Genomic DNA, 13,701 nt, shown 5'->3' on the forward strand with positions numbered 1-13,701 from the left:
CATATAAGTCTTTTCCATGCAGCTTTTCTTCTTCTATAATCTCGTGTGCACTCATTATTCCACCATCTACTAGGTTGGACACTTTTGGATGACAATGAAGCAATTACAAATTCTGAAGTGTTCTTGGATATTTTTAAAGCAGAACAGAGATTTCTGTCGAGGTCTTCATTTTGACCACTGGACACTGCCCTAATGTTGAAACGCAAGCAGTCTTTAAATTTTTTGTAATTGATGAATGTTTTCTCTGACCTTTCAATAGATTTCACAGCACATGAGATTTCAAAGTGTACAGAAAGATGGTCACTGTTTGAAGAGAAATCAATTGTTTTCCAAGACTTTATTGAAACACTTGGGCTGCAAAACGTGAGATCTAATACCGATCGTTTCCGTCCGCGAATAAATGTAGGCTGTCTATCGTTTAGGCAGGTAAGGTTTTTATTAATCATCCAATCCCACAGAAGAGTACCAGAAGGGTCTGTTCGAAATCCCCATCAAACATGATGTGAGTTGAAATCAGCAGTTAGAAGGAAATCATTCTTGCAATTAGCTAAGGCAGTATTTAATTGTTGAGTATTATGCAAACCCGTTGGAAAATATGCGTTTATAAGTGAAAAAGGGTGGTGCCCTGGCAGACAGAGGTCTATTGCCAAAATTTCACAGTCTGTGGACATAAGCTGAAAAGCTATGCTCGCTGTGCGGCAAAATTTATTCGAGACTAGTGTACTTTAACCACCTCCTAGTGATGGACGGTCTAACCGAAATGCTCTAAAATTGTTTAAATGGTAATTATTAACAGGGTTAAGCCAGGTTTCTTGTAATAAGAATATATCCGGATATAACTAATTAATTAAGCAAAGTAAGTCAGTAGAAGCAGAAATCAAAGGCCTACAATTCCACTGTAATACTTTCAAGGTATCTATGTTGACGAGCGAAACACTTCAGCAACGGCAGCTTTAAAATACTCTCTTTAATAAGTGCAATGGCATTTTCACTGCCCTTTTTGGGTTTTGTGTTTGGGAAAGGAGATTTTAAAGGAGGTCCAGTGCGCTTCTGGCGCGTGAAATCTTGGCATCCGTCCATTTCATTCTGATCCTCCGGTGAGTTCATCCTGTATACTCGTTATTTCTTTCACCCACTCCTCGCTGGGCCAAGATGAATCCATTGTAATGAAGCGGACGAATTAGAGAGTACTGCTGACTGGGCGAGTTTTAAATAGTATTACTCAGTAATTATTTGTTGTGAAACCTATCCCTAGCATATACGAGTAGTATTGCGAAGAAAAAAAAAAACAAATTCGCCTAACCCTCGGCCAATCCCCTGCATTGGGTAAGAGGCATGAGATGAAGAGAAGAAGAAAAAGAAGAGTTGGCGCATGATGAAACGATATTTCTTTAGCGCGGCTCAGTTTGAGCGTGAAGGAAATATACTATACAGTGAAGAAGGAGGGAAAAACAGACGACAAAGGACAAAGACTCGATGGGGATGGTGATAGTTTTCAGATTCAGCAGGCACAATACGCCCTGCTTAAACAACCCCGCTGTCGAAATAGAGAGAAACAAGGAATGCTAACCAGCTCTGCACTTGCTTCAAGCTTGGAACCGATAGGATGGCCTGCCTAATTATTATTGTTGTAAAAATCAATGTCGTGAAAAAACGCACAGAGCTTTTGAGATGGTTTCATAACTTTATCTAGCTTTTATGAGCTGCTCCGTTTATTCTATTTTGCATCTGGGGCTACGGTACACATTACGATCTTAGAGGGGAAGGTACAGGCCAGCAAGTGATTTGAACTTCGCGCCTGAGCCTTCACCTTCCCTCAGTCCCAAACAATATGGTGCCACTTCGTGGGTACTCCTTGCCGTTATGCAACCCATCAAACACACTCAACCCATTTTGTGCAGCAGCGAACGCTGATACAAATAGGAAGATAAATCATTCTGCTTTTCCAGCTGTGTGACTTGATAACTTGTTCTCTGCTTGATTCACTGAGATTGCCAAAATTTGCCAGGATGGGTGCCATTACAACAAAGTGCGGTCCTAAACTTATAATTGTATAAAACGCGCGCATTTTCCTACAAATGATAAAACAAAATATAATTATTATTTCAATTTAGCCGTGCTTTTACAGAGTGAATTGGTCTTTTTTTGTTTTTGTACGAACTATAGGTTGCAACAGTGCCAGTTAGAGAAAAACCCCGCAGAACATAGATTTAAAAATGGCCGCTAAGTCTCCTAGTGAACTTGCCGGTAAAACCCCTGTAACCGTTAGAAGCGCTTTCGAGCGTCCACGGTACGACAAGGTGATGGACCCGTGCGACTATGCCAAGGTGAGAGAACCAGGTGTTTATTCTTACCGCACAGTGCGAGGTTTGCGCGTAACATGCGCGCTAAACGGCTGCACGCCGAAGCGACCGCCACGCCGGTCTTATCTCTTCGCGTACAGCCGCTCCGTGATAATCGAGGATCTCGACGGCCCGACCTTGATTGCAGACGAACGACCGGTTTTTCAGACCCGCTGAGTTTTTGTTACCTCGCGCAAGCACCGTGACAGTACAGTGTGGTTTAGAAAATGTGTCGGCAACGAGCGACCACCTTCAAGTGAGTTGGGGAATGTGATCTGTAGCTTTTAATTGTAGTTTGTTACGTACGACATGGAATGAAAAATTACCTAATGCATGCGAATAAAATAGTGAATCGCCGCCGGTGGTGACCGAAGCAGGAATTCCTGCGATGGTTGTGGTTTCAGTTTCAGAGTAATGTAAAGGTATTGGTTTAGTTTAACAGTACACTGACTGCATTAGTAAACTATGTCTAAAAGACGCCTTACTATTAAATTCTTGGTAAACGCATTTACGTAGTAAACGCTTTAATTCGGGTATACAGCTTAGCACATATTGTACTACATGTGGTGCAAAAATAGAGCACTATAGGCGGAGTATTGATGTGTTCTGAGTGTGAGTGAGCCTTAACAGCTTATTAAATCTGCACGAGTCATGCTCTGCGATGATGTCTTGTAGTGAGTTATTTTATTCTCTGATGATTACCGGAAGAAATGATTTGTTCAACACAGTGATTGCTCGTAAAAAATCATGCGGGGGGGGGGGGGGGGGGCTTCTGAAGTTCAGCAGTTGACGGAAATAAGCGCCAGGAGAAAGTAATAGGCAGCTAGGAAAACAGTAATGCAGCCGAATGTAACAAGCGAGAGTCAGGGGAGATGTGCGTCTGTCAACCAGATTTTGCGAGTCTAGAGACATCTCGATATAAGTGATGCTTGACGAGTCATCATGGTGGGACATAATGAACCATGCAGCTAGATTCTGAACCAATCGCAGCCTGTTCTAATGCCATGTTGAGTCGTGTAAGGCGAGCTCAGTTGAACTGAAAGCGACGAAAATCGCAAACTTCCTGGCTCGAGGTTGTGTCGGTCGACTCGAGAAAGGGATGGCTGTGGATTGCTGGAAAGGACTTGATTTTAGCCACAGGTGTGAAATAATTATTGAGTGAATGTTCTTTACTGCACACGTATCTTATACAGGTTATGCACAAACTGAATGGTCCTATAGCCAAAGGCTAGTGCGGGTCCCATTGGAAGTAAATGTAACAGAAACTGTAATACTTCTAATCAAATTAAACAGAACTAAACAATTCAAATTTGATATCATCATAACATAAATATTGTTTACCTGCTAACAACAGTCCATTAAATTCGAAATAAAGAAAAAGAAAGGAAAGTACATAACTTGTAGTAAACAGAAAAATTTGCTTATTAGTGGCATACAGAATGAAACTAGTAGTTCCAAGTAAGAATAATAATCTGATGTTGAAGAAATTCCCCGCAGAAATGGTTGGAGGCCCAGGGCGGCAACCTGCGTGGTTTCGTGGATGGAAAACTGCTGTTAGCTGACAAAGGTGACGCCCATATTGTTGCCGTCAAAAGCCCTGCTACCAATGCCGTGCTAGCCCGTGTGGCGGGTATGGATGAGGCACTCTACCGCCGGGCCCTGGAGTCGTCCACGGCTGCACAGGTCGCCTGGGCGAAGATGGATCCGTACACACGCTGCACCCACCTCTACAAGTTAGTCCAGTTTGACACATCTGTGGTTTTCTCAACAGTTAAAGGAGTTCTTACATGATTCTGAGGCTCCACAAAAGGGATATCTTTCAGTTTCATGGTGTGCATTATCAACACTCTGTGCACACTAGAGCCAGACAACACGTAAATATTTTACTTTGTTTTTAAAGTTCACCGTCATGCTAGCCCCACCGTAATGGACATTATCCCGACAAGTCAACACAGTTTACTGGGTTTGATTAGATTGGATAAACTTTATTTTTGTCTGCAGTTGGGCGCTCGCGCACTCCGACGGGGGCCTGCGTCGTCTTTGGTGTTGCCGTTACTCAGCACGGGTCTCCACTCGCCGGCTCCCTGGGTCCCTTCCTTTCAGGCGTCCCGAGGACCTGCTGGATGGCCCAGAGCTGTTCTTGTAGCTTTTTGCGGCTGCCTCGAGCTGCCACAAGATTTTTCTTGATCTTTCTTTCTCTGGGTGTTTGATGCAGTTCCACAAGATGTGCTGTGATCTGTCGTTTCTCTCCGGCAGAGTTTCATGCTGCATGCAGCCTAAATCACAGCAATTGCTGTCAGAGCCTCTGGACTGTTATTCACTCATTCTTGTTTACGTGAACTATGTGTGACTGACAGCAAACCGGCTGTTGTTGCTAGTACACCGCGAGTTCCAGTTTTCCCTTGATGCCAGACGTGTCTTGACACGTCACTGCGAAGCGACTCTCTCGACACCGAAACCGAAATTGCTGTATTAAGGTGTTGGGGGGGGGGGGGGGGTGTACTAAAGATATATTCAGTGACTTTCCCAAGCACCACGACACTCAGTTTAGAGTTGTCAACACCCGTGTTTTTATTTAAAGCTACAACCTAAAAATATTTAAAATTTTTGTCAGTACTCCTTAAGGTTTTGTAATTTAAGACGTGACACACCGCACAGGATGGGCACTAATGTGTCATCAATATTTCAACTTCGGAGCTATTCAGGCTTTTTGTTAAGCCCAGTCATGTAACTGAAAAACTAAGATGTGTCTAGCACATACTACAGAATAACTCAGCCGGCACGTACGTTCTTCATCCTCTAGTTCGTCTTAGTATCGAGTACAAATAAAGACAGTTTTTCTTAAGTGACATATCCTCTAGTTCGTCTTAGTATCGAGTACAAATAAAGACAGTTTTTCTTAAGTGACATACTTACATTCAAGAAACAAGACTAGTTATAGTACATTTTGCTGTAGCTCCTAGTAATCCATAGGATAATAAGGGCTGCGGCTAGCACATGCATTCAAGTTGACATGATGGATGTGCAATGTAGGCGTTTCTTTAATGCATGTGTCTTCTCAAGAAAACAGAAAAGAAGCACAGAACAGATAACGGGGAGGAAAGTGTCATGACTCCTTTTAAATATTGTATAGTACTACACTCGGCAACAACTTTTCTTGGCATTGAAGCGAAGGAAAAGCTGAATCGTGTGCATCCTACTACCAATGAATGTAATTCCACAGTAGCAGCCATATTTTCAATGTGAAATGTTAAAGTTCTTCCTTAATTTTCTACATGGAGCTATTGGAGGCAGGACACAGCACACACCAGCAAGACAGTTGTATTCATTCAGCATTTTCGGACGCGCAAGATCAGTCCCAGCTCTTCCTCAAACTTTAAGCAGTGACTGCGTCTATATCAACGCTGATGGCACGCCCCCGTCACTTTCCACAGCATCAGAAGACGCGCGCCAAATCCCACTACTTCTTGTAGAGTCATCTGTGCAGAAGCTCCACGTAGATTTCCCTTTAAAGAAAAGTTGAAGTTCGAAGCAAATAAAGTTGTCACCGAGAATAATAGAGAACCAGTTTAGCCAAGGGGCAAGCTAACTGTAAGTGACCTAGCCTTTCTTCACGTTGAATGATTCCTCCTCCTGACAATCATCATGCTTGCAGCCTGGCCCGTAGTATGCAGAAGCATCTGACGAGATTTGGCGAGATGCAGAGCCTACAGTCGGGCAAGGTCATACCCGTCTGCATGGAGGAGGCATCGCAGATGGTGCGATACCTGTACCACTATGCGGGCGTTGCCATGACACTCAATGAGCGCTTCCCGGAATCTACGCCGAGGGGTGAGTCACTAAAATGTAGTGCTTCGTTTATCGTGGCGCTCTTTGTTTCCTAAAGCTCGACTTCAACGAGTAAACGTTTTCACCTTTGCGTACTGTGCTTGCTCACATATAACCACCCATGTTAGCATGTTAATCGCGTCTGCAACTAAACTCGCAGAAAAATTGGAGATCAAATAGGTGTAAGTGTGTTCTCTGTGCACTTAAAGGGACACTAAAGTCCAATAACAATTTACGTGAGAGTGAAAGCTCAAGGTATGACGGTAAAACGACTATTAACAACAGCAGTAGCCGACTAGCCGAGAAATTAAGGTAAATGCACAAAAATACGTGCGCCGCAGTAGGACATTTGGGAAATGATCCCGATAACGTGAGACGAACTGCCTAGAGTTAATCACTTGTAATCGATCTTACTGCGCTAAATAAAGAACCTTCCTTGCATCAAGAGACGTAATAAAATGCTGCTTGTTCGTTTCTGCTTGATTCGTGGAAAAGGAGCCGACGGATGACACTATGGGGAATGGCACAAGTGGTTCAAAAGTTCAATTTTCGCCTGGTTAAACAGGACAGGTCTTGCCATGTAGTGGGGCCTAGTTGACCAAAAGACGTCTGCCATCTAGGAGGCAATGGCAGGAAATTGATCAATGGCCGTACTTGCTGCTGTGGCTCCCGCTGCTTTCGTTCTGCTGCTACTAGTGCCGGCGGTCGTGCAGTAAAGCCGGGCAACGTTTTGCACTGTAACAGTGACATGAGACATTATACTTGAGGCAGGTTATTTGAAGTGCGCTAACCCGATGCACACCATTCAAACGTAATTTTGTTTTCAAAATAAACACGTCCTTGGCACAGAAGTGACACAACAAGGTTTTCTGAACCGCTATTTCAACAATCAACGTCTGCTTAATAGTTGCCTTTAGTGTCTCTTTTAACTGTGTAAATTACTGTAAAACCCTGAGTAACAACCTTACCCGAACCAGCGCCCCCTTCCCCTTTGCAGAAGATTTGAAATACCATATGTGCCAGTGACTGACTGGAAAAACGGTGTGAATGTTTTGGTGAGAACATTGCGCCTTTTTGCTGGCAATGCGTGAACAATTTTCAGCGACGCTACTACATCTCGGAGACATTGGCAGAACCTTGACTGAGCTCGAAGGTCAGGTTCGTGGAACTACCGTATTTACTCGATTCTACCGCGCCCTCGATTGTAACGCGCACCCGATTTCCACCGAGAAAAAAAAAAAAAAACCGCAAGACATCGATTGCAACGCGCACCCATTTTTTTTCGCTGGCCCGCACGATCACACCACTCGAAAAAACGATTCCTTTCGGGATTGTCTTCCATTTAAATATGAGGTACGGGCAAAGCTTGTGCCCATCTGACGTGTAACAGAGCATTGCTGTCACTGTAGTTTTACCGTGTCAGCACGCGAACTTGCTTCGCCCCCTTCTTCTCGACGATTGTGGTGCCAGGCATGTCGAAGTAAAGAGGCATCTGATCCGCATTCCAGATTTGCCCAAGCAGGTAGCCGTTGTTGCGCCGCAAGTTTAGGACAAACCTCTGAAAACTGTAAAGCTTTTCATCGTACTTCTCCGCAAAAGTTTTCGCATATGCATGTTCCCCTTCGGAGGGAAGAGCCTTTCCTCTTTATATAGTTAATTAGCCAGCACCTGCTCGCTTTAAACTGGCTCCGCATTAGACCTTTTTCCAAGAATAATTGCATAGCCCGCACTTGGAGCAGTTCTGTCGTCACGGGGCGCTGTGCCGCTCGCTGCTCAAGCACATACTCGCCGAGCAGCTCTTTAATTTGCGGAAACCGACCCTGTTGTGGTCCACTGAAGCCTTTGCGTGAAGCTTTGCTGTCGACAATCTTCTGCTTTTGTTTCTGCCGGTCCCGCACGCACGTTTCGGGAACGACCGCGATGCGGCCCGATTTCCGTCCGTTTCTGCACACGCGATGACTTTTCTTTTAAAAGCGGCATCGTGGTGCACTCAAGTATTTGGAGTCAGCCCTTTCACGCCGTCAATGCTAATGCACTACTAGATGACGAACTCCTCAGCACACGTACGAAGTGCCGCACATGGGAAACACATAGGCAGAAATAGCCGACGCGCCATGCCGACGCACGTAGGGGGCGGCCATTTTGGATTTGCGATGGCAATAGATTGACCGTAATTTTTTTGTTCGTACTCGATTCTAACGCGCATGCGATTTATGAACTCGCTTAACCGGAAAAAAGGTGCGCGTTAGATTCGAGTAATTACGGTAGCTGTTTTCTGCATATTTACCTGTAGAAGCACAGCGATAGCTCTAAAACTTCATTCTCATTTGAGGACAGTCTGAATTGTCACTCCTTTGTTTTTAACTACTGGACGTTTCTCCCATCGCTGGCATTGTCATGTTCCTAGCATTGACTTAAAGGTGCCTTGCAACACTTTGTCAAGTAGCCATGCAATGAGTTCACTGAAGGAGCTTGTTGCCTCACGAATTCACCGCCTCAAAAACTTTTAGAATCCGTTCAGTACAAGGGGAGTTACAAAGATTTCTCACACGTTGCAATGGCATTTTCTCTTCTCTCATACCGACGAAAGAACTGGAAGCTAAACAGGGAGGGATGGCACGGCGAAAAATGTTATGCGTGCCTCGTTACCTTAAACACTTTTTCAATTTTTCTCTCTCTCTTCTTTTAATACAAGGTTTTTCCGCGTGATCGCGCGAATAAGTCGAGGCTTCTCGCAGCAGCCCTAGTAACTCATGAGTGTGCAATGCTCAAATGAGCTAAATGGCTGATAGAACGACCGTGATGAGTGGTTTTTGAGCTGCTTCTGTCATTTGTACAAAAAGAAAACAATTTCTAGCTCACTTTGAGAATTTATTGTGAATTCCAGGCCATGTGCTCCGCTATAATATTTAGCTCAGGTGTTCTGGGAAGCCTCGACTACCGATTGGCAGCGTTTTATGACCACTGTCTAAAAGTGTTGCAGGGCTTTCTTAAAGCACTGTCGTGAAACCACCTTTCAAGCAGAAAATCTCATGTAACCCACACCATAACTTTAGCTCCCAAGTTTTCTGTATTTCTGTCGGCTGTACATGCAATTGAGATTTTTCAGCTTTTTTCAGCTTCGCATTGGTATTAAACGATTTACAGTGGCCGAAGCTCTGTTCTAAGACAACGGTTTCATTCCATAAAGCAGACGACGCCACACAAACGGTAGCGAAATGGCGGTTGCTGGCGGTGGGCGGGTTCTATAACCGGTTACTTCTAGGTGTTACTTGGAATATCGTATTTACTTGCGTAATGAACGCACTTTTTTCTCGAAAAATCAAAGAAAAGTTGGAGGTGCGTTTATTATGTGGGGTAACTTTTATGAAAATTTTTTCGGGATAGGCAACATATGTGGTAATGCAAAAAAAAAAAAGTTTGGTCGCTTAGCCTTTCTGAATTTACATATGCATACAGTGTTTGAAAACAGCTACTTTGTTGCGCTTCACTCATATTCGGTGGTTTATGGCACTATCTTTTGCAAGCTGTCCCCGCGCCGCCTGCGTATGCCATAAAAGCATTTCGTGGCTACCTTCTCTCGCAAACTTTGACTGCAACTGTGGTATCTGCTGTGATCTTGAGGGGCCCCGCCGGGGTGGTCTAGTGGCTAAGGTACTCGGCTGCTCACCTCCAGGTTGCGGGATTGAATCTTGGCAGCGGCGGCTGCATTTCCGATGTAGGCGGAAATGTTGTAGGCCTGTGTGCTCAGATTTGGGTGCACGTTAAAGAACCCCAGGTTGTCAAAATTTCCGGAGCCCTCCACTACGGCGTTTCTCATAATCATATGGTGATTTTGGGATGTTGAACGCCACAAATCAATCAGCTGTGATCTTGAGGGACATTGAGGGACAGCCTGAAGCTTGCGCCAAGACGCTATGGCGCACTTTGCCAGCTTCGCGGCTACCTGTCATGACGACTGCACTGCCACCATTGACATAGCAGCAAGTAACCAACATTGCAGCATGCAACCACCGAGGCATCAAAACAAACCATCAGTAACAAGATTAACGACAAAATATTGCCGCCACGTCGATGTTCATGCACGACACCGGTTGGCGCAAAATGTTCACGCCGCTGCTCACCTTCCAGATCGTGGCCTGTTGGGTTGCAGACACCGTTGGCCTGGGCGACTGCGCTTGGTCACCACCCGGTGACCTACCCGTGCCCATAGCGCCCTCAAGCCATCTGGATCAACCACGGATTTCGTCACCAATCGTCAGCCCGCTGATACCAGCCCGCGCCTGCAGCTACGCCTGGCAACGCTTCTCATCGTCGACGTCACCAACCACGTGGGGCCAATGCGGCCTACATAATCTTCACAACATCACCAAAAGCTCGGGGCACGACACCGGTTGGCGCAAAATGTTCACGCCGCTGCTCACCTTCCAGATCGTGGCCTGTTGGGTTGCAGACACCGTTGGCCTGGGCGACTGCGCTTGGTCACCACCCGGTGACCTACCCGTGCCCATAGCGCCCTCAAGCCATCTGGATCAACCACGGATTTCGTCACCAATCGTCAGCCCGCTGATACCAGCCCGCGCCTGCAGCTACGCCTGGCAACGCTTCTCATCGTCGACGTCACCAACCACGTGGGGCCAATGCGGCCTACATAATCTTCACAACATCACCAAAAGCTCGGGGCACGACACCGGTTGGCGCAAAATGTTCACGCCGCTGCTCACCTTCCAGGTTGGTTACCTTACCCATTCTAAACAATACTATACCAATAACTACTTCCTTGTCACGGTGTCGTGCCCCTACGACTTGAAATTGCGCAACTGGCTATGTACTTGTTACAATGTGTTCACCCTACAATTGTTGTCACAGTTGATACTCTTACTATCAGGGGATGTGGAACTAAACCCCGGTCCAACTAAAGCACAGATAGAACCACTATCAGACGCTATCAAGAAGATCGAGCAAACCGTTTTAACCATTCGTGAAGATATTAATCAGCTCAAGGCAGTACAAACTAACCATGAAACAGTTCTCTCAGCACTAACAAACCGAATCTCAGCGCTAGAAACAGTCCAAATCGAACCTTTATCGGGCGCCGTACCCGATGACACCGCCAAAATCAAACATGAAACATGAAATTGAAACGCTAAAAGCTGCTAACACCGACGCTAGTAATCGACTGCGCCGCAATAACCTTCTCTTTTTAGGTATTGAGGACTCTGTTAAAGAAACTTGGGAAGAATCAGAGCTTAACGTCATAAACTTTTGTTCCGCCCAACTAGATATTACGCTCGAACCAAGAGCCATAGAACGTGCTCATCGGATCGGAAAATTTGCCCCAGACAAGAATAGGCCAATCATGATAAAGCTCGCTCACTTTAAAACAAAAGAAAAGATTTTGAGCTGCGGAATTAAGCTCAAAGATACGACCTTCGCCGTAAGAGAAGACTTTGCAGCAGCCACTCGCCTTGCACGCTCTAAATTACTCAAATTCATTCGGCCACAAAAGTGTGCATTTAAGCTGAGGGTTGACAAACTTATTGTTGGAAATAAATCATACTTCTATGACGCGAAAACTGATAAAGTCACAGAACTTCGGAACTCACCCGTCATTACATTTGAAAACAGCGCATCATCGGAAGCCACCTCTGTTGGCAGAACATGACGGGTTTGCAATCATTCCGCCTCGTGTAACACGTGTATCCGTCCTATGGCATTTCTAAACATAAACATTGCATTTACTAACATACGAAGCATAATTCCTAAACGCGACGAACTTTGCAGTTTCATAAATGATATCAGTGCTGACATGGTGATACTAACTGAAACATGGTTGCATGATGACGTCACAGATACGGAAGTGTTTCCATCCAATTTAAATTTTACAATTTTTCGCCGGGATCGCAAAAGTAAGAAAGGAGGTGGCGTGCTCATAGCTATTAAAAACACTCTAGCATCCTCACTTATTTTCCATGACGATAAAATAGAATTAATCTGGGTTCTTGTCTCCAACGGAGCCTCGAAATTCGTTTTTGGCGTCTGCTATAGGCCGCCAGACAGCCACCCCGACTTCTGCGACCTACTTCATCAATCCCTCCACACCATTACAAATAAACATTCTAATGCACCTATATTTTTGTTTGGGGACTTCAATTATCCTTCAATCAGTTGGTCGTTGCTTTCAGCGTCGAATGGGACATCATCTAAAGAGCAACAATTTTTAAACACTGCCCTTGATTTTAACCTTCACCAGGCTATTACGTGCCCTACCAGGGGCAATAACATACTAGACCTCCTGCTAACTTCGAGCCCTGACGACATAAAAACCATTAATACGCTCCCTGGTCTTAGTGACCACAACCTAATCCATATTTGCATCGCCTCCCCGCTTAAAAAGAAATCACCCACACGGAAGGTAATCACGGATTACAAGAGAGCAAATTTTGATGCGATTAATCACGAACTCGCCAACTTCTTAGAAAACTTTAGGAATACGCACCTAAAACGAAGTGTCAACTGTAACTGGGAACTTTTTAAGACTACAATGCTTAACCTCAGAAACAAATACATTCCTTCTACCCTCATTAAATCAGATTCAAACTGCCAATGGTTTAACAAACAGCTAAAATTACTCTGTAACCGAAAGAAACGCTTGTACAGAACGGCCCGCCTAAGCCAAAGTTCAACTGCGTGGGAGCGCTACCGCGCGTGCGCTAATCAGTACTTAACCGAACTAAAAGCTGCAAAAATCAAATTCTTTTCCCATGACCTACTATCAATTCTTCAATCAAATCCCAGCAAATTTTGGCGCATGCTGTCCCCCAAGTCACAATCTAATCGAATAAGCCTCACTAACGCTGACGGAGAACCAATACACGCTGACCAGTGCGCTTCTGCTTTAAATGACCACTTTACGTCTGTGTTTTCCTCTGCCAACACCACTGATACCGTAACACTGCCCGAATCTGCAGCTGTAGCGATGCCAGAAATTGAAATTACCCCAGAAGGAATATTCCTACTCATTAACAATCTTAAAGTTTCATCCTCGGCGGGCTGCGACAGTATTAACAGTAAATTACTAAAAAATACCGTTTCTGTCTCAAGCCAAATACTTTGCCTAATCTTCACACAATCATTACAAACAGGAAACGTCCCAGACGATTGGAAGAAAGCTCAGGTTATTCCCATCTTTAAATCAGGCAACCGCGCAATCCCAGCTAACTACCGACCTATTTCCTTAACCAGCATCCCATCTAAAATGCTCGAACATATTATAGCTTCAAACCTAATGACATATCTGGAATCCATCAAATTTTTCTTCGATCACCAACATGGTTTCCGGAAACAACTATCATGCGAAACACAACTGGCCGAATTCACACATGATATTCTTCACTTCATGGATGAAAATCTTCAAACTGACGCCATATTTTTAGATTTCTCTAAAGCATTCGACCGTGTTCCTCATAACCTCTTACTCTCTAAACTATGCAACCTTGGAATCCCTCCCAACATAATTTTCTGGATAGAA

General features: G+C 44.7%; 1 protein-coding gene across 1 annotated transcript in view; it reads left to right on the plus strand.

The window, feature by feature from the left end:
• Nucleotides 1-2,181: 2,181 nt before the first annotated feature.
• The window catches only part of LOC119163921 (aldehyde dehydrogenase family 16 member A1-like), a 75,897-nt gene continuing 64,377 nt past the window's right edge, over nucleotides 2,182-13,701 (plus strand). The window contains exons 1-3 of the mRNA XM_037415989.2: nucleotides 2,182-2,327; nucleotides 3,840-4,075; nucleotides 5,998-6,173. Coding sequence (XP_037271886.2) covers nucleotides 2,217-2,327; nucleotides 3,840-4,075; nucleotides 5,998-6,173 — 523 coding nt within the window. The 5' untranslated portion in view covers nucleotides 2,182-2,216. The remainder of the gene's footprint in view (nucleotides 2,328-3,839; nucleotides 4,076-5,997; nucleotides 6,174-13,701) is intronic.

Source organism: Rhipicephalus microplus, chromosome 8 (genome assembly GCF_043290135.1).
Source record: "Rhipicephalus microplus isolate Deutch F79 chromosome 8, USDA_Rmic, whole genome shotgun sequence".
NCBI classification, from domain to species: Eukaryota; Metazoa; Arthropoda; class Arachnida; order Ixodida; family Ixodidae; genus Rhipicephalus; species Rhipicephalus microplus.